Genomic DNA, 19,101 nt, shown 5'->3' on the forward strand with positions numbered 1-19,101 from the left:
TGTGTTGGTGTCTGTTGGTGCCAAGTGAGAGTCCAAGTAAATTTTTAGGCTAATATTGCACCCCAGGTTTTTGTACGAACTCAGTAGGTCTCTCCCAATGTCACGTTAATTTTCTGATTTGTATTCCCCCAAAAAGTCTTTGCAAGCTTTCCTGAATGATAGCCATGAAGCTTTTTCAACATTAGTAAGAACTACATTGAACCTTTGATCTTGCATTAGTTCCCTAATTTGTGGTTCTACAAAAATACTTTAATTGATATTTGTATTATTAACTCTACGAAGTTTATTTCTCAAATATGTGAATCCCTTGCCAATTTGAATCCCTTTGACAAAATTCTTCATCAACCCCAGCTTAAAATGTAAAGGAGGCAGACAGATTTTCTTTGGATAAACAAGTAGAGCACTAATGACATTCTTCTCTCCTAGAGCCAGTGATCACTTTGGCCACACTTTCTGAATGTAGTCCATCTGTATTCCAAGTAAAAGTGCTACAACCTTTCAGTCACCTGATTTTCCATTTAAATTCCTCATACTTAATTCTTTTTTGTAACAAAAGCTTCATACTCTTACATGTTTCCTTCATGTTAGTTCCATGAGCCAGAGGAATAAAAGGAAACTTATTTCCATTATGGAGTAGGAATGCTTTCAAGCTTTGGAAGAGTCAACAAACATGTAATGCTTATTTGTGTCATATTCATGACCAAGTTCCTCCATAACAGACTGGACATCATTGTAGAATAGTAGACCATCCTCAAGATTCTAGTTTCTACAATACTACAGCCAATTTCTGTAATAAACTGCATATCACATCAAATGACAGGAGTGTTCTGGAAAACACAAAAACTATGGATGATACAATTTTTTTTTTTTCTTTTTTTTTTCTTTTTTTTTTTTAGAATGTAGAAATTCATGAAAACCAAGTGTCCTTTTTCTTGGGACAAATTCTTTGTTGATCAGTGTTATTGTTGATGTTTGAGTAGCATGCTGCCAATGTAATTTTCATATTGTATTCAATTACTTTTGCTTGCATGATGTAATGAAATGGGTAAGGTTGAAGGCTCCTGGATACAACTGTATAAGTATGATTTTCAAGTGATGTTCTAAGGGTGAATTTTTTATTCTGTGTGTAGGTGTTCTATTGGAGTGGTTTTGGTGTACACTGTTATGATTATCAATGCTTTAATTTGTATATTTTCAACTGAGTCTATGTTTTTCTTGTTGATGAGATCCATGTTGTAGAAGTGTAGTTAAGTGTGATTCTCAAGAATTATTTAAAGACCGTAATTTGTTTCCTCTGTTGTCCAAAGCCCATTCTGGTGACTGATTTTAGTATGTCTATTTTCTTATTGGTTTTCACTGCCGGATCTTTGATGTGTAAAATCTTGAAGCTGGATAAAAAGAAATATATGTAAAAAATATATATATAAATAAATGACTCAATAAAAGAGAGAGAGAGAGAGAGAATAGGGGGAAATATTATGAGAAAGGGAGATAATTTACTGGTAATAGCAAAAGCTTTTATGGAATGGTTTGGACACATGGAAAGAATGAGTGAAAAAAGATTAGTAAAAGAGGTGTGGAAGGCAGAGGTGAATGTAGTGAACTTAAATGGATAATCAAGGATGAGATGGATGGGTGGAGTGAAAAGGGTTCTGAGCAGGAGGGGTATGTCTATTGAGCAAGGAAGGGAGAAGACAGGAGATAGAGGTGAGTGGAGAGAGGCTGTGTACAGATAATACTGTGATGTATGGATGGGGGGTGTTGGGAGTGGTTATACAGTATGTGAACAATATTTTGACACAGCCTAAAGGGATTTCTCCCTATCTTCTTTATTTTCTGCATGAGGGGGACAAAGGGGAGGTTGCCGAATAAGTGAAGCAGCCTTGCTGTGAATGTACTGTGTCTTACTGCATTGCTTCTGACCAAGGGCAGTGGGTGGGATACAGGGATGATCCTTCAGACACAAGGAACTAAGATGAGAGGGAGGAAAGGGTGGTGGATGGGAATGGAATGGGCAAGAATGAAATGGGTGTGAGTGGGTATGTGCTTTTTGACTTGGCTATCTCCCTTATAAGCTTATAAGGTGGAAAAATCCCTTGGTATATAAATAGATAGAGGAGCAAAAGCGAAGGAGGAAAATTATTTAGGTATTTTAATCAGGGATGATCTGTTGACATAGTCATTTCAAGAGAATAACAGAAGAAATTTATAATTTGCTGAAGAATATAACAGTGGTATTTTGTTACATGTATGAAGATATGATGAAAAAATATATATATATACATATATATTATCCCAGACTGGAATGTGCAGTGGTGGTCACTACACTTAAGGAAAGATATAAGAAAAATAGATAGTACAGAGGGTAGCAACTAAGATGATCCCCAAGCCTATATGATAAGATATACGAGGAAATACAACACTGGGACTTCCCACAATGGAAGAGCAAAGGGAGACAGGCAACATGATAATAATATTTAGATCAGAAAAAGGTATAGAAAAAATAGAAAGAAGACCAGCCAATATGGGATGAAAGATCAACAAGAGGTCACAGTAAAAAGCTGAAAAAGAAAGACAGTTTAAACAATGTTAGGAAGTCTAGCTTTCAACATGGATGCATAGATTTGTAGAACAAGTATAATGAAAATATAAGCCAGACCAACACCATAAATAAATCTAAGGCAAAGTTTGATAAGTAGAGGCAGAGAGATGGAATCACAGTTCTGGCCCCAATAATGTTTACTATATATATTAATGATATGGATGAAGGAATTGAAAGTTATATGAGCTTCTTTGCAGATGATGCAAAACTATTAAAAAAAAGTGAACACGGAAGAAGATTGTGAGTCACTACAGAGTGATCTAAATAAAGTATGGGAATGGAATAGGAAGTGGGAGATGGAGTTCAACACTAAAAAGTGTAGTATAATGGAATTTGGAAGAAGCAAAAAAAGAATAGTAGGATCATATAAATTGGGAGAAGAAGGAATAAAAAAAGTAGAAAATGAGAAGGACCTGGGAGTCATTGTTAGGAATAATATGTCACCTGAGAAACATATAAATAAGATTTTTGGAGAAACTTATAATTTAATAAGAACAATCAAAGTGGCATTTACATACCTGGACAAAGAAATGGTGAAGAAAATTCTAATCACTCTGATAAGACCAAGATTGGAATATGCTGCAACGATGTGGTCACCAAGTACAAAAAAATGTATAAAAAACTTGAAAGAATACAAAGAGCAATTACAAAATTGGCACCAACACTCTCAAAACTATCATATGAAGAGAGACTAGCAAAATTTGAACTACAGACACTAGAGCAAAGAAGAGAGAGAGGAGATTTGATAGCTATTCACAGAATCATGAAAGGCATAGAAATTATTGATAGAGAGAATCTGATAAAATGGGATGATAGAAATACAAGAGGACACGGAAAGAAAATCAAGAAAGACAGCTATAGAAGAGATCTGAAAAAGAACAGCTTTCCTCACAGAGTAATAGACAGTTGGAACAAGTTAGATGAGAAAGTGGTGTGTGCAAAAAATAGTTTAGATAAAATGAGATATGAAGACGAGACACCATGAGCATAGCTCCCCTTCCCATAAAATACAACTAGGTAAATACATGAGCACAGCTCCAAGCCTCCAACTCCAGATACTACACCTAGGTAAATTTTGATCACCAGTTGTTCTCTGCAGTCCTTCAATTTCCAATTTGAGGTACACCAAGTCTTGGAGCTTTCTTCACATCCTATGTTTCCTTCAGTTTGTGTACCTCCTTCACTACCACATTTATTTCTCCCAACTCAAGACAATATTCTACTTTCCCACCTGCATTTCATCCCCTCAACCCACCATTACCTTCTACACCTGGATCTTTTCTTTAGTGATGACTGATCAGAAACTTCTGTTAATTATATTAGCATGGGTTGATATCTTTTCATGCATCTTTTCATTCACTATTTGCTTGAAGATTACTTTCCTGTGTCCCAATTTACCTTTGACCCATTGAAGCTCACCTTTGCAACTATCAATCACATCCTATTCATTGTTTATCTCTTCCTTTCTACAGATTTAATGTAATTTTTATATTTTTTGTTCTTTTGTTTCCATTCTTAATCTATTTTCTCCATGCCACATCCCCAGGCATCTTTGTTGAGTAAAACCTTTAACTAAAATTTCATTCCACTAAACCTTGGCACATGTTTATTCAAACTCAAGTCAAAGAGGTCTGGAAAGTTTCCATTTCTTCTCAATTTTGTTTGTATTCATGAACTCCCAATAGGTTTCTTCAAAATAAATAAATGACTAAATAAATAAATAGATAAATAAAAGATCTCCAAACCAGAGAAATTTGTCTTTCCAGGATTCTATACTGATCTCCCAGCTCTAAAGATTCATGAGTCTTTCAAGAATACTTACTCCCATTCTCATAACAAGAACAAACTATTGAAAGCTGATATGTTCTCCTTTCTTTAAATTATATCTATACCTCTGTTCTTTCACAACTATATAAATACTTACTGGAACAAGAACTCTGCATATTTGCTGAAGCATCTTTGTTAAATCTGAAGCACTACACAGGACGTGTGTCACCACTACAACGTCAATGCTCTCATCTGCAATGCAGTCCATGTCCTCACCTATTCATGCAAATAAAGTTTGAATAGAATTTTGTCACGGTGATATATGTAGAAGAAAATAAATGTTACACTGAATACAAATGATTAATATAATCCTGAAGCAGTGTTTTACTAATACAAAAATGGTCATGAATAAGATTTTTGTGACAAAAACTGTACTCTATAGTCAAGGATACATCTAAGAATCCCTAGATAGAGCTTAATGATTACACCAGTAATTTTGTTTGTAACCATAATCCCAATCCCCTATTAGACCTATTCCTGGATTTAAGGTTCAGACTCACTAATACTAACAGTTCTATGTAAGAGCCTTCAACCCTACTCACCCATTTCATTACATCAAATGTATACAACCTCAGGCTACTACAACTGCTGAAAATGGTAAAATGACAGGTAAAGCAGTTTCTAAGGCCCTCTGGTTTACCTCTGTTGGGTTCATCTTCAGGTAGTTTTGATACAACTGAATGAATCACAGTGCCATCAGATGTCAGTAATGCTTACATTTGCAGTCATATGGCCACATCAAGTACACTTGAATAAGTATATTTTGTAGAAGTATGCACAAGTATGACTATAAGTGAAGCTTGTACATGACTTCCAAAAAATAAAGCCTATATACCTGAAATAGTTAAAATCTAATGAATGATACCTATACCATGGAAATCATGTATACTAATATACCAATGACCTTTTCCCCTTTAAAAGAGGGTGGTCAAGTCAAAGAATGCATTGACTTTTTGCAGGAGTAAAATACAGATTCATGATGGAATAAAAAGGGCCTCTTATATTTGTGTTATATTCATTTAGAGGGGAAGCAACCCATTTAGTCACCTTTTAAAACATGCATAGATATATTCTTAACCCATACCATGGGAGCATAAGAAAAGAAGCAATTTAAGAAGAACAACAAAAACATAAGATGAAGAATAGTGAAAATGATAAAGTGGCTAAACATTTCTCTATGAGTGTAATTTTTACTTCCAAACATAGAAGAATGATGCATGACTGTGGATTGTAGGGGTGTCACTAAGTTGCTAAAGTCTCAACTTCATATAACTATGCAGCCAATACTTCAGTATGGAGAAATCTAAGTGGTGTTACTAATGGCTATAGTGATTTTATAAGTATTAATTACTAGATTACCTTTCATCACAAGGATATCCTCTGAAGTAATGTTAGGAAAATTCTTCCTGTTTTCATCATAATATTTGGCAAAGAAGGGATTTGGATCCACAACCACTAAATGAGATCCGTTGGGATAGTATTTGAAGTTTGTTCCTTGAAGGCACAGGCAAAAAAAATATTAAGAATTCATAGTAATAAGTAAACATTTATTACTTACTCAGCATACCATTTCAATATAGTTGTAATTTAAAACATAATATACTTATTGAAAATTATTCACTTAAACATCTAAAATCTTGAATGGTGAATTACAGGGCAAATTTTACAAAATAACTCTGTCCCTTCTTTATCCCAATTTTGTATCTGTAAACTCACCTGTACCAACTCCAATTTCAAGGATTTTAACAGCTTTCTTTTCCTTTAGGTCAGGAATATGAGATACCAATTCTGAAATAGGTTCCAGAAGCTTGTCCTTCAGCTTTTCAAGTCCAGGGGAATCTTTCTTCACCACATACGAAATTAATGCTGCAAACAGTCTAAATTCATAAAAATATTAATATATACATACATACATATACCAAGGGCTTTTTCTCCCTTCCAAGGGAGATAATCAAAGTCAAAGGCAGTATAAATCTACTCCCACCCATTTCATTCCAACATACTCAATTACCTTTCACCACCCCTACCTCCCTCCCTTCTTGGCTCCTCCTGGATGACAGGTCGTCCCTGCATCTTGCCCATTGCCCTGGGCCAGAAGTAATGCAACAAGAGACAGCACACCCATAGCAAGGCCACTTCATTTAAACAGCAACCCCCTCTCCCTATCCACTCATGCAGAAAAAAGAGAAGATAGGAAGAAATCCCTTCAGGCTGCATCAAAATATCATTCACATATACTCCCTCACCCCCCATCCCCCACCCACTCCCTTCCATGCAATCACAGCATCACCCATACACAACCATTCTCCAGTCACCCTTATCTCCCTTCTTCTCCTTTCCTTCCTCAGCAGAGAATCCCCTCTTTCCCAATACCCAATTAAAATATTGATAAATAAGTAACATGCCAGATATAAAACAAGAGTGTAAGAAATATACAATTGTTAAATTGAATTCCAGTACATAGAGTTTTCTATATATGAACATAATTTGTTTTGGGTCCCTATGCATTAACTGAAGAACTCATTATGAATTTATATGTAATATCTAACATATGCTGCTCTTAATTCCATCTCACATGCACTACACTTTCCAACACAAACCAGTACACAAAGAAACATCACACAACAACACATTTTCCCAAAAAATACACCAACAGTCTCTAAAAACAATACAAATAAACATAAAAGGAACCACAAACAAATACACGGAGCTGCTCTACTTCTTACATGAACACAACATAGACGGAGGACTCCTCTAAGACACAAAACTAACACCGCAAACTATACTACCCACATTCACTACCTATACAACAATATGAGAAGACAACACAAAATACAGAGGTGGACTCATAACACTAGTAAACAACAGCATAGCCTCTTCCAATAAAACAAAAGAAACCAAATAAACACAGACACCATAACAAAAATAATCTTATTCCAAACACTAATAAAACAAATATGTATAACACCACAAATATTTACATATTACCCACCACATAAACCTCTCAAGGCTACATTCCTAAACTCCAACCAATAAACTCAAACAAAACATATACTGTACTTGCAGGTGATCTCAATGTACAAAACCTAATTTGGTTTAACATACAAACAACGGACCACAGAGGATCAACACCCTAACTTAAACATACTAAACTCCAGCAATGACCCTGCTTGGTGACCTCAACATAAACAAGAAGAAACTTTCCCTGACATAACAATAAGATACAGAGGAAAATTATTTTCATGAGTTCCATAAGATAACCAAATGTACAAAGGGTAAAAGATAGGAAATATACGAGTTTAATTTTCTAAAGAAACATGTAAAAGAGGAAAATAAGATGAATTATCCTATTGGTTGGTGAGTATATATATATATATATATATATATATATATATATATATATATATATATATATATATATATATATACATATATATATATATATATATATATATATATATATATATATATATATATATATATATATATATATATATATACATATATATAAGACTGAAGATGGAAGAAGCAGACCAGGTTTTGGAGGAGGAATGGTTCCAGATCTCCTGGAGGTGGATGTGTCACAGCTCCATAATCAGCTTTTCATCACACTTGAAAGTTTTTTCATTGGGTTTAGATTTGGATTATTACCTGGCCAGTTCTTGATGGAGTCAATGCCCATGCACTCAAACTACTTAAGGATCAGTTTGGCAGTATGAGCTGATGTATTGTCCTGCATAGATATTTCACTTTTGCAGATGTGAAACAGTCCTCTAAGTGGTCAGCAAGAAGCTCAAGACAATGTTCTTTGTTCACTGTGAGGTTTTCTGTTAACACCACTAAATTCCCAATGACATTGTACCCAAATTCCCCCACACTATCTGGGTGTTTTACAGTCCCCTTAGTGTACTTTGGGAAGTGAGGATCCAAGCCAGGTTGCAACCTGATTTTCCCCCTTTGGTTACCAGTCAGTGTAAAGGTGGCCTCATCAGACCACAAAGCTATCTTCCACTTCTCTGGATTCCAGGCTGAATATTTATGGCAAAACAGTAGTCTTTTCTTCTTGTGCAGTGCTATCAAAATGTGTTTCTTTCATGATGCACATTACTCAAATTTGAAGTCATTACAAAGGCATCTCTGTATCATCCACACTGAGATGTCCTAAAAGAGCTTCAGGATCTCTGTATCATCCACACTGAAATGTCCTGAAAGAGCTTCAGGTTCTTTTCCTTAAATCTTTTTGCTCTGATGTGAGGCCCATTGTCCACATTATGCTTCAGCACCTTCAGGTTTCTCTCAGAAGTCACACAAGGCTGCCATGACCTTTGCTTTTGAAGTAGCCATTTGCTGCTTCCTGCATTCCTGCCTTTTTCTTGTCCACCTCTGCATGCTATGCAGTGCTACAGTATTGCAAAAGAAGAAAAGAGTACCATTTTATTGTAAACCCAATAAAAAAAAATTCTTGAGCCTGAAGAAGCACTAGATAAGGAGCTGCAACACATCCACCTCCACGAGACCTGAAGCAATCTAGAACCATCCCCCCTCCAAAATCTGGTTTCATCTGCACCCAAATGTCTCCAGAGCTACCTGAAGACTAAGGGCCACCAAAGCATTAGAAGTAAGATAAAAATGACATATTATTTTCTGTGGGTCTACATTGTGTCATCAGGCAAAAAACTACACTTTAAATGTAAAAGGAGCAACATTTGTTGAGTCCCATCTCTTATTCTCTAATCTATCATACCTAGCCTTAAATTAATGTACAGTTCCAACTTAATCTATATCCTTGATTTCCAATTATTATACTTAGATTTGAACTCATGTATTGTTTGAGCTTGGGCTATATTACCTTCTAAGCTATTCCATGTATCTATGCATCTATATGGAAAACAGGATTTACTCACATCCTTTATACATATGGTCTTTCTTAATTTATTCCCATGACCTCTTAAATCCCTTCCATCTTTAATCTGATCTCTTCTTTCAATGCAGTCTATCCCCTTTAGTGGCCTGAATACTGGTATCATATCACCTCTTTCTCTTTGATCTTTCAAAGTTAGTAGACCAAGTACTATTAAGTCTTTCCTCATATGGTTTATCTGGCAGGCTGGAGACCAGTTTTGTTGCTGCCCTTTGTATCCTCTCAATCTTGCTTATATCCTTCACTCTGTGTGGGAACCTTACTGTTGATGCATGTTCCAGTTTTGGAAGTATCAACTTTTGATAATTTTTTTCATCATCTCTTCATCCATATAGTGAAATGCCATTTTAATCTTCTGCAGTATTACATATTTCAATCTCACAATCCTGCCATGTCAGTTGGGTGACAGGTTGTCTTTTATCAGGGCTCCCAAATCTTTCTCCTCTTTTGCTTTTGTAATGAGTTCACTTCCCAAGGAATAGTTTAAGGATGGTCTTCTGCAACTATTGCCCACTTCCAGTAATTTGCATTTTTTGGTATTGAACTTCTTTTCCCATTCTTGGCTCCATGCAAAAATAGTATCTAAATCTCTTTGCAATAATAGTGTTTAGATCTTTTTGCAATCTTTTTGCACCCTCCACCTTTTCATTCTTCTCATGATTTTTGCATCATCTGCAAACATATCAGCATAGCTTGTTCTTCCTACCATCATGTCATGGATATAGACAAGAAACATTATTAGTGTAAGCACTAACCCTTGTGGAATTCTATTTGTTACTGCTTTCCATCCTGACATCTTGTCCTTTACTACTGTCCTCATGTATCTTTCCTTCAAATTATCTTTCATCCATTCAAGTAGTTTTCCTCTCAGTCCTCCAATATGTTCTAATTTCCACATAAGTAGACTGTCAGTTTCTTTATCAAATGCCTTCTCTAGGTCAAGGTACGCACAGTCCACCCACTCCTTTCTCTCTTGGAGCACATTAATCACTCTCAAGTAAAAGCTTAATAGGTTTGAAACACACGAGCTTCCAGATCTGAACCTAAATTGACTGGCTGTCAGAATGTTTATCTTTTCAAGATATTTGGTTCATCAATATTTCACAATCTTTTCACATATTATTACTACTGTGCTGGTCAGTGATACATATCCATAATTTTGTGGTATCTCCTTATTTCCACCTTGTGAACTGGCACCAAATTTGTCTTTTTCCAATCAAGCAGCACAATACCTTTTTTCAATGAACATGTAATAAAACTGTGAATCTTGTCTGCTAATTGTTCCCTACATTCCTTAAATATCCATTTGAGATCCTGTCAGGTCCCGAAGCTTTTGTCACATCCAATGATCCCAAGAGATTGAGCACTTGTGTATTTACCTAGTTGACCCATCTTTGTATCTTTCAGCATCAAATTTGTTCTTAAATTCTTGAATAGTATTTGCACAAACTGTTGCCTCATCCAATTCATTCCAGATATCCACTACTCAGATCTCTTCTATAACTATCCTTTTTGAGTTTCTTTTCATGTCCTCTTGTTTTCCTCTTGTCTCACTTCAATAAATATGGGGAGCTATTATATATACATATATATGCAATAAAAACACTAGGAGCGTGTGTTCACAAATGCGTAAATAACCACTAGGAAAAGTAAACTAACGAAGCAGAGCGCTTTCATGTAATTAAATCTTCAGTTCAGATACAAAGAAGGAATTAATTCCTTCTTTGTATCTGCACTGAAGATGTAATTACACGAAAGCGCTCTGCTTCGTTAGTTTACTTTTCCTAGTGGTTATTTATGCATATATATATATATATATTACATATATATATATATATATTACATATATATATATATATATGTATATATATATATATACATTGAAAAAATCCCACTGTCGGAGACAGTAAGAGGATGAAGAATACAATTAACTATATTTCGACCACTCTCTGTGGTCCTCCTCATATATATATATATATATATATATATATATATATATATATATATATATATATATATATATATATATATATTATATATATATATATATGTATATATATATATACATATACATATATATCTATATATGTATATATATATATATATATATCACACATGCACAGTATTTTACAACTGTTAATGAACTTGTAGTAGTTTTAGTTCAGAACAACGGCAGGACAAATGAAAATCAACACAAAATATCTAATCTCTTTTGGTAATTAGCCACAAGGTGCGACACTAGAAGTGTCGGACTAAGGGTACAACTTAGTGGAGCTTATGGTTGTAGCTGGACGTGGAGCCTAACGTCAGCGAGGCGGTAGCAGATGATGACGGCGAGGCTCAATGGGACACCTAGAAGACTGGACAAGGAGATGTAGTTTGTGCGCTGGTCGGTCTGGTCGGTACTGTTCTGCCCATCTCGGCGATTGCCGACCTTTAAAGGAGGCTGGCGGGAACGTGAGGAGCTTTCCAAGTTCCTGATTGGCTGACTGCTGGCTGGCAGGGACACCCTTGCGAACTACGCTTGCCAACTACAGGAACTTGGAAAGGCTAGCTCCGAAGATTTCTTTGATTAGTGTGTGACGGGTCGTAGGATGCATCACGTCACTACAAACTACACCCGTGCCATCTATGAACGTTTTGTGAAATCTATATATTAGCAGTAATTCAGTCAAGATATTTGTAAAATAAATCAAGAAGGCAAATGAAGTTTCGTATTGGGACAGTCCAGGGAAATTTCTTTCAAAACCACTGTAATTTATTTATTTTTTCGTACTTTAGTAACTACTTGTAGTCCTATATACACACGATCATTTATTTTCTTGATCAAAGTTACCTGGCAATGAAAGAACCTTTTAATACTGATAGAGAGTGCTTGTGCCTGGTGCTATAACAATATAACAATGGTTCCCGAAGGACGCCATGTTTGTCGTAATATTTTTTGCCAAGTAGTTTTGATTTACGTTTGTTTTCCACTACAATTCTATCATGTCAAGTTCAAAGCACCTTCAATTATGCATAATTTCCGTAGCAAATTCCTTCCCAGGTGTCGTTATAAAAGATGTCCAATTTTGTCGACGATATAAACGTCGACAAATTACTCTAAAATGTTGGCACACAATTCTCAGATACTTTCTAACTGCAGTGGTTGTGTTGTTTCTGTACATTATGATATTAGTGGACACCGCCAGAAAAAAACTACACCACTCTGGATTTCCCCTCAAACAATATAAGGGTAGTGAAATGAAATTAATGAATTCCTAATTTAAGCTACGAAATTCTAGCTTCCATAGTCACGCTTCGCTCCCACGCCTCTTTCGTCACGAGAGGACAAGATCGAGTACGAAAAATTTTTTCCCGTATGAATTATTTCCTACGATCTCCTGAATTGTCCCAGTTCCCATTTCCTCGCCATTTTCAAAACAACACAAGGGTATGTTATTATAATTAGTCCAACGATTTCTTGTATTTTCCTCAAGGGAAAAAATATGAGCGTGATTACTGACAAAAATCTTATTTGACAAATTAATATCACCACACAAAAGTATCAAATGTGGAATATCGATCTAAAAGAAATGCTTGCTTACTGATTTCAACCCTAATTAATTACTAGTATTAATTAGAGATGCACAGTAATCTCTCAGATGACCGTTTTCACCAATCAAAAAAGTTGAATATTTTTCCTAAGTATTAGATAGATAATAATAATAATAATAATAATAATAATAATAATAATAATAATAATAATAATAATAATAATTTATTTGGCATACATGAAGTGCAGATAATGAAAAGAACACATAGTTCGAAAGAACAATTACGAATGCCGACTTCCTAAAGTTATTAGATGAAAACAACTCTGTGTCGCCACTGACTTATCTAAAAATAATTACAGTATACAATAAAGAAACCAATTAAATGCCACGGGGGAACGAAAATTGTAATAAAAAACAGGTATCTGGGTATGGACGCATAGAGAAAACGATGGAAGCGATTGCACCTATTGTATGTTGTGATTGTTTGGACATAGGAAGAATTAGTGAGGGAAGACTATCAAAAAGAGAGTGAAAGACAGAGGTGAATGGAATGAAACAGAGGGGAGGACCGAGAATGTGATGGATGGATGGAGTGAAGGGGACTTTGGGTATAAGGAGAATGCCTGTCGAGTTGGGGAGAGGGAGAGTGTCCTCCTCTATTTTTCTATTTAGGCGTGTGGGAGCGAAAAGGAAGGGTCGCCATGAAAATGAAGCGGTTGGGAGTAAACTAGCCTCGGTTGTTGGGCCCTGCCTTGGTGCTGTGTCTTGCTGCATTGCCTCAGACCCGGGCAGTGGGCAGAGATCAGGGATGCCCCCCACCCCTTCATCCACAAGGAGCTAAGAAACGAAAAGAAATGGGTGTGGGATAGGCCACCCTCCTTATAAAGGGGAAAAACCTTGTCGTGTATGCATATCTTTTCATATATTTTTCATTTATTAATATTTCATTCTTCATCTATACGTCCTCCAAGCTCATGTTTGCAATTTGGCGTACGATATATATATATATATATATATATATATATATATATATATATATATATATATATAATATATATATATATGTATATATATATATATATATAGACATATGTGTATATATATATATATATATATATATATATATATATATGTATATATATATATATATATATATTATATATATATATATATATATATATATATATATATATATATATATATATATATATATATATATATATATATGAATATATATATGTGTGCGTGTTTTTACCTAGCTGTATCTCATGGGAAGAGGAGCTATGGTCGTGGTATCCCGTCCTCATATCTCGTTTTATCTAAACTGTTTTTAAATTCGTGTATCGTTCTTGCACACACCAAATATCACCTAACTTGTTCCAAACGTCTATTATCCTGTGGGGAAAGCTGTTCTTTTTCAGGTCTCTTCTATAACTGTCTTTCTTGATTTTCTTTCCGTATCTCTACTACCCCATTTTAATAGATCCTCTCAATCAATAGTTTCTATGCCCTTCATGATTCTATAAATAGTTATCAAGTCTCCTCTCTCTCTTCTTTGTTCTAATGTATATAGCTCAAGTTTTGCCAGTCTCTCTTCATATGATAGTTCTGAGAGCGTTGGTGCCAATTTCGTAATTGCTCTTTGTACTCTTTCAAATTTTGTTATACATTTTTTTTTGTATTTGGTGACCACGTCGTCGCTGCATACTCCAATCTTGTTCTTATCAAAGTGATTAGTATTTTCTTCACCATTTTTTCGTACAGTTATGTAAATGCCACTTTGATTGTTCTTATCAAATTATAAGTTTCTCAAAAAAAATTGTTTATATGTTTCTCAGGGGACATTGTATTTAATGACTCCCAGGATCTTCTCCTTTTCCATTTTTTTTTTCTCTCCCAATTTGTATGATCCCACTATTTTTTTTTTTTTTTTTTTTTTGCTTTTTCCAAATTCCATTATACTACTTCTTCATATTGAATTCCATCCCCCACTTCCTACTCCATTCCCATACTTTATTGAGATCACTCTGCAGCGACTCACTATCTTCTACAGTGTTCACTTTTTTCAGCAGTATTGCATCGTCCGCAAAGAAGCTCATATAACTTTAAATTCCTTTATCCATATCATTAATATATATAGCAAACATTATTGGGGTCAAAACTGTTCCTTGTGGAACTCCACTAATTACTTCATCCAAGTTAGAGTGTTTGTCTCTTATCACCACTCTTATTTTTCTTTCATGTAAGAAGTCTTCCATCCACTTCAGTAGTTTGTCCTGTATTCCTCCTGCAGTTTCTAATTTCTTTAGCAATTTCTTATGTGGCACCTTATCAAAAGTTTTTTTTTTCAGGTCTAGAAATGCACAATCAGCCCATCCATCTCTTTCTTGTATTATATCTATTAGTCTTGAATAGAAATACATCAAGTTTGTGACACATGACTTTCCTTGTCTAAATCCAAATTGCCTTGGATTTAGTACGTTGTTTTTTCCAAATGCTTTACCCATCTAATTTTAATCATTCTTTCACAAATTTTAGCTGCCGTACTTGTAAGAAAGACCGGTCTATAGTTAGTAGAGTCTTCCTTGTTTCCCCTTTATATATTGGTACTATATTTGCTCTTTTCCAATCTTCTGGAACTTTTCCTTCTTTCAATGAACTGCTTATTAGACTATGTATTTTGTCCGTTAGTTCGTTCCTGCATTCTCTCAAAATCACAGTTTGCTATTTCATCTGGACTATGCGATTTTCTAACATCGAGATTACTCAAGTGATTCATTATTTCTTTCCTTGATACTTCTATCTCTTTCATAGGGAGGACTTTCTCCTCCCACTCGACATCTCTCAGTTGTATGTTCTCATAAACACGGATTTAAAATGCTTGTTCATAATTTCTGCCATTTCTATTTCCTCTGTGTATTCAACTCCTTGTATTTTCTCTAATTCTTGTTTGTTTTTCAGTTTGTTGTTTACAAATCTGTTAAAATGGTTTTGGTTGATCTTTACATTTTTCTATGACATATTTTTCGTATTTTCTCTTTTCTTCTCTGCACACTTAAACATATTCATTTCTATAACTAGTATATATTTTCCATTTCTCAGGTATTTTGTCTTTTTTTTTTTCATTTTATCCAAGCTTTATCTATTTTGTCTTTTAATTCCCTACATCTTTTGTTGCACCAGCACTTTACATATTCTTTTTCTTGCCAATACTTTTCCACATACTTTTCCACTCCTTTATAAATTTTTGTCAAAATATTCCATTTCTCTTCTACTGTTGCTTCCTCCTTGTGTATTCTTTCCTAGCCTGCTTTTTGAAAGAATTATCTTATTTCATCACAATTTATTTTTCCTACATCAATCTTCCCTTTCTATATTGTTCATTTTATCATGTATTTTTCCTCATTTAGTTCCAGTTCAACCAATATGTGGTCACTTTTACTTATTGGTGTCTTATATTCAATCTTTTCCACTATTTCAGGTTCTGATGTGATTATTAGGTCCAGTCTCGATGGTTCTTCCTCATTTCTATACCTAGTATTCTCTTGAATCCATTACGTCATTGTATGTTCTATAATCATATCAAGTAGTACATTTCCCCATGAGTCGTCTCCACCCTTCACTGCCATCTTTCCAGCAGATTTCTTTACAATTAAAGTCACCCATTATAACTATTCTCCCTCCATCTTTCATTATCTTATTTAGTGTTATCCTTGTGTCTTCTAACATACTTTTGTGTTCTCTCTCTTCCCACAAGGCCGTTTTAGGAGGCACATAATTTACCACAAACTTCCTGTTCTTCCCATCCCTGTCCTCCACTTCCATCATAATCATCTCTACTCTTTTCTTTCCATGTGTGACATTCCTCACATTTACATATTTCTTAGTCAGGAACATAACTCCACCCCCTTATTTTACCTGTTTCTAATCCAATAATTATATGCACCATGTCCTGCACTGTTGGGTGGTAGTGGACCTTTCAATTTTGTCTCTACAATTCCCATTCTGTCAGGTTCTTTTTCCTTCAGATAATCATTCAGTTCGTTCAAGCCTGTTATTAAGCCATCTATATTTGTGTAAGACACTTTTATTTTTCTGCTACTTCCATTGTGTTTTCTGTTTCCCTTCTGTTTTCCTCTGATATGAACCATTTCCTCACTTTCATATTCACTACTCTCCAATAGAATTTCTCTTTTTCTGACTCTGTTCTTTTCTGTTTTTTTTTTCTTAGCTTCTTGTATTTTTGTTTTCTCATCCTTTCTTTCCTCTTTATTCATTTCTCTTTTTATCCATATATTCTTATATTGCTCACTGTCTGCTAGTTTCTGTTTTTGCTAAGATATTCTCTGCTGTCATTTGTGACCTGAATTTAACCTTAATTGGTCTGATCTTATCTGTATTGTAGTTCCCGAGCCTATACAACTCTTCTATTTGTTTCCCTATTTCTGGTTCATCTTCTTGAACTACATCTAATATATTATCTACTTTTTCCTTTTCCTCCTTCATCCTTGTAGTCCTATTTTGATCATGTTTCTCTTCCATCCCTAATATAATTATACATTTCATTTTATCCGCTAAGTCTCTTACTATATTCTCCTTCTCCCTCATCACTTTGATAACTCTGTCCGTAGTTTGTTCTTTCATTTGCTGTTCCATTATACCTCTAAAATCCATTTTATTGTTCTCTTGTACTTTTTTCCAACCACTTACCTCTTTTGCTATGGACTCTTTATTTTCTATACTATTCCTCTTTAATTCCTCATTCTCTTCCTTTACTTCTCTTAACTGTCTTTTTAATTCTTCTATTTCTTTAGTTAGATTTTGATTCTCTTTCCTTAGTTCTTCCAGTTTATCAACTTTCTCGGCAACTAGAGTTAATTGGTCAAACCTAACCTCCCATTCTTCGTTCATTTTTTCTTTTTTTTTTTTTTTTTTTTTTTTTTTTTTTTTTTTTTTTTTTTTTTTTTTTTTTTTTTTTTTTTTTTTTTTTTTTAAGTTTCTCCTCTAGATTTACTAGTCGGGGGAGGTTGTCACCTCCTCCCTCATTAAATCCATAAAAGTAGTTATCTTCTCTTTCCATTGAGCTGCTATTATCTATATTTCTGCTCTTGACACCTCTGCTTCCTTGTTGTTCGTCTGTGTATTCTGCCCCCCGTTTGTTTACGCTTCTCCTAAGATCCGGGGCCCGTTCGTCCCCTTCCTCATTTCCTTCCATTTTCCTCAGTAATCCCTCCCCTTCTCCTTTTTCTTCACCTTCCCACTACACCACGAGCTTTCCCCTTCCCTATTAATACAACAAAGGTACTTCGTTGTCGTTATGATCCTCATAATTTTGAAGATTTCGCCGGGCTCCAGACTTCGCTGCCACCCCGACCGACGTGTTTTTACCTAGTTGTATTTTACGGGAAGGGGAGCTATGCTCGTGGTGTCCCGTCTTCATATCTCATTTTATCTAAACTGTTTTTAAATTCATGTATTGTTTTTGCACACACCACTTTCTCATCTAACTTGTTCCAAATATCTGTTACTCTGTTGGGAAAACTGTTCTTTTTTAGATCTCTTCTATAACTGTCTTTCTTGATTTTCTTTCCGTGTCCTCTTGTATTTATATCATCCCATTTTATTAGATCCTCTCTATCAATAGTTTCTATGCCTTTCGTGATTCTATAGTTATCAAATCCCCTCTCTTCTTTGCTCTAATGTCTGTAGCTCAAGTTTTGCTTGTCTCTCTTCATATGATAGTTCTGAGAGTGTTGGTGCCAATTTTGTAATTGCTCTTTGTATTCTTTCAAGTTTTGTTATACATTTTTTGTACTTGGTGACCATATCGTTGCTGCATATTCCAATCTTGGTCTTATCAAAGTGATTAGTATTTTCTTCACCATTTCTTCATCCAGGTATGTAAATGACACTTTGATTGCTCTTATTAAATTATAAGTTTCTCCAAAAATCTTGTTTATATGTGTATCCCCAAAGGTGTAGGCGACTGTGAAACACCAATTGTCACTTTGTTCCACTTTAATCACTTATTGTCACTACACAATTAAAAGTTCTAAATCAATAGTATTTATCACATCTTCCCTGTCACTTCAGTGTACATAGTAACTCATCGACCGACCTTGGTTCCTGTCCCGTGCGCCTCGGTTTCGTTCAGCAAACTGCTGAACGAGCACAATTGCTTGGTTACCAGCAATCGTACTTGCACAGTTTTTAGT

At 34.9% G+C, this 19,101-nt stretch overlaps 1 protein-coding gene across 1 annotated transcript in view; it reads right to left on the minus strand.

Annotated features, from left to right (window-relative positions):
- The window catches only part of LOC143027049 (thiol S-methyltransferase TMT1A-like), a 40,691-nt gene that overhangs the window by 3,887 nt on the left and 17,703 nt on the right, over positions 1 to 19,101 (minus strand). The window contains exons 4-6 of the mRNA XM_076187933.1: positions 6,146 to 6,306; positions 5,789 to 5,923; positions 4,527 to 4,645 (exon numbers count right to left, since the gene is read on the minus strand). Coding sequence (XP_076044048.1) covers positions 4,527 to 4,645; positions 5,789 to 5,923; positions 6,146 to 6,306 — 415 coding nt within the window. The remainder of the gene's footprint in view (positions 1 to 4,526; positions 4,646 to 5,788; positions 5,924 to 6,145; positions 6,307 to 19,101) is intronic.

The sequence above is a fragment of the Oratosquilla oratoria genome, chromosome 7 (assembly GCF_046742065.1).
Source record: "Oratosquilla oratoria isolate Oo_2021 chromosome 7, ASM4674206v1, whole genome shotgun sequence".
Classification (NCBI taxonomy): domain Eukaryota; kingdom Metazoa; phylum Arthropoda; class Malacostraca; order Stomatopoda; family Squillidae; genus Oratosquilla; species Oratosquilla oratoria.